The 514-nt window shown below is 62.5% G+C and overlaps 1 protein-coding gene across 1 annotated transcript in view; it reads left to right on the forward strand.

Moving 5' to 3' along the window:
• The window catches only part of EMH_0082980 (uncharacterized protein), a gene marked incomplete at both ends in the record, with an annotated part of 3,329 nt that overhangs the window by 2,091 nt on the left and 724 nt on the right, over positions 1 to 514 (forward strand). The window contains one exon of the mRNA XM_013500595.1: positions 7 to 242. Within this exon, the coding sequence (XP_013356049.1) occupies positions 7 to 242 (236 nt within the window). The remainder of the gene's footprint in view (positions 1 to 6; positions 243 to 514) is intronic.

A 514-nucleotide genomic window follows, 5' to 3' on the forward strand; every position in this document is an offset into this window, starting at 1 on the left:
CAACAGCTGTAGCATTGACCCCGCAGCTGTGCAGCTGCAGCCCAGGAGCTGGGCTGGGAGACTACGCTTCTGGAGCAAGCGAGAGACGCACGGAGCAGCAGCAGCAGCAGCAGCAGCAGCAGCAACTGCAGCAACGCCAGCTACAGCAGCAGCAGCGACCGCGCAGCAGCAGCAAGAGGGGCTTGATGCGGGTGTACCCCCTGATGACTGCTGCAGGGGCCCAGAGCACCCGTCGGCCGACGGTGAGTTGCAGCAGCAGCAGCAGCAGCAGCAGCAGGAAACGATAGACAGCAGCAGCAAGTTGAGGGAGGAGGCGCTGCAGAAGCAGCAGCAGGAGCTGCTGCTGCTGTCCAGAAGGGCAAAGAAAAAGAACCAAACGCAGCAGCAGCAGCAGCAGCAGCAGCAGCAGCAGCGAAAGGACACAGCAGCAGAAGGAGACTGGGGGGAGGCAGCAATGAAGCTGCTGCAGCAAACCTTTGAGCTGCAGCGTACAGGTCAGCAGCATCCGGGCCCC

Source organism: Eimeria mitis, genomic scaffold (genome assembly GCF_000499745.2).
Source record: "Eimeria mitis Houghton genomic scaffold, Emh_scaff5590, whole genome shotgun sequence".
Classification (NCBI taxonomy): Eukaryota; Apicomplexa; class Conoidasida; order Eucoccidiorida; family Eimeriidae; genus Eimeria; species Eimeria mitis.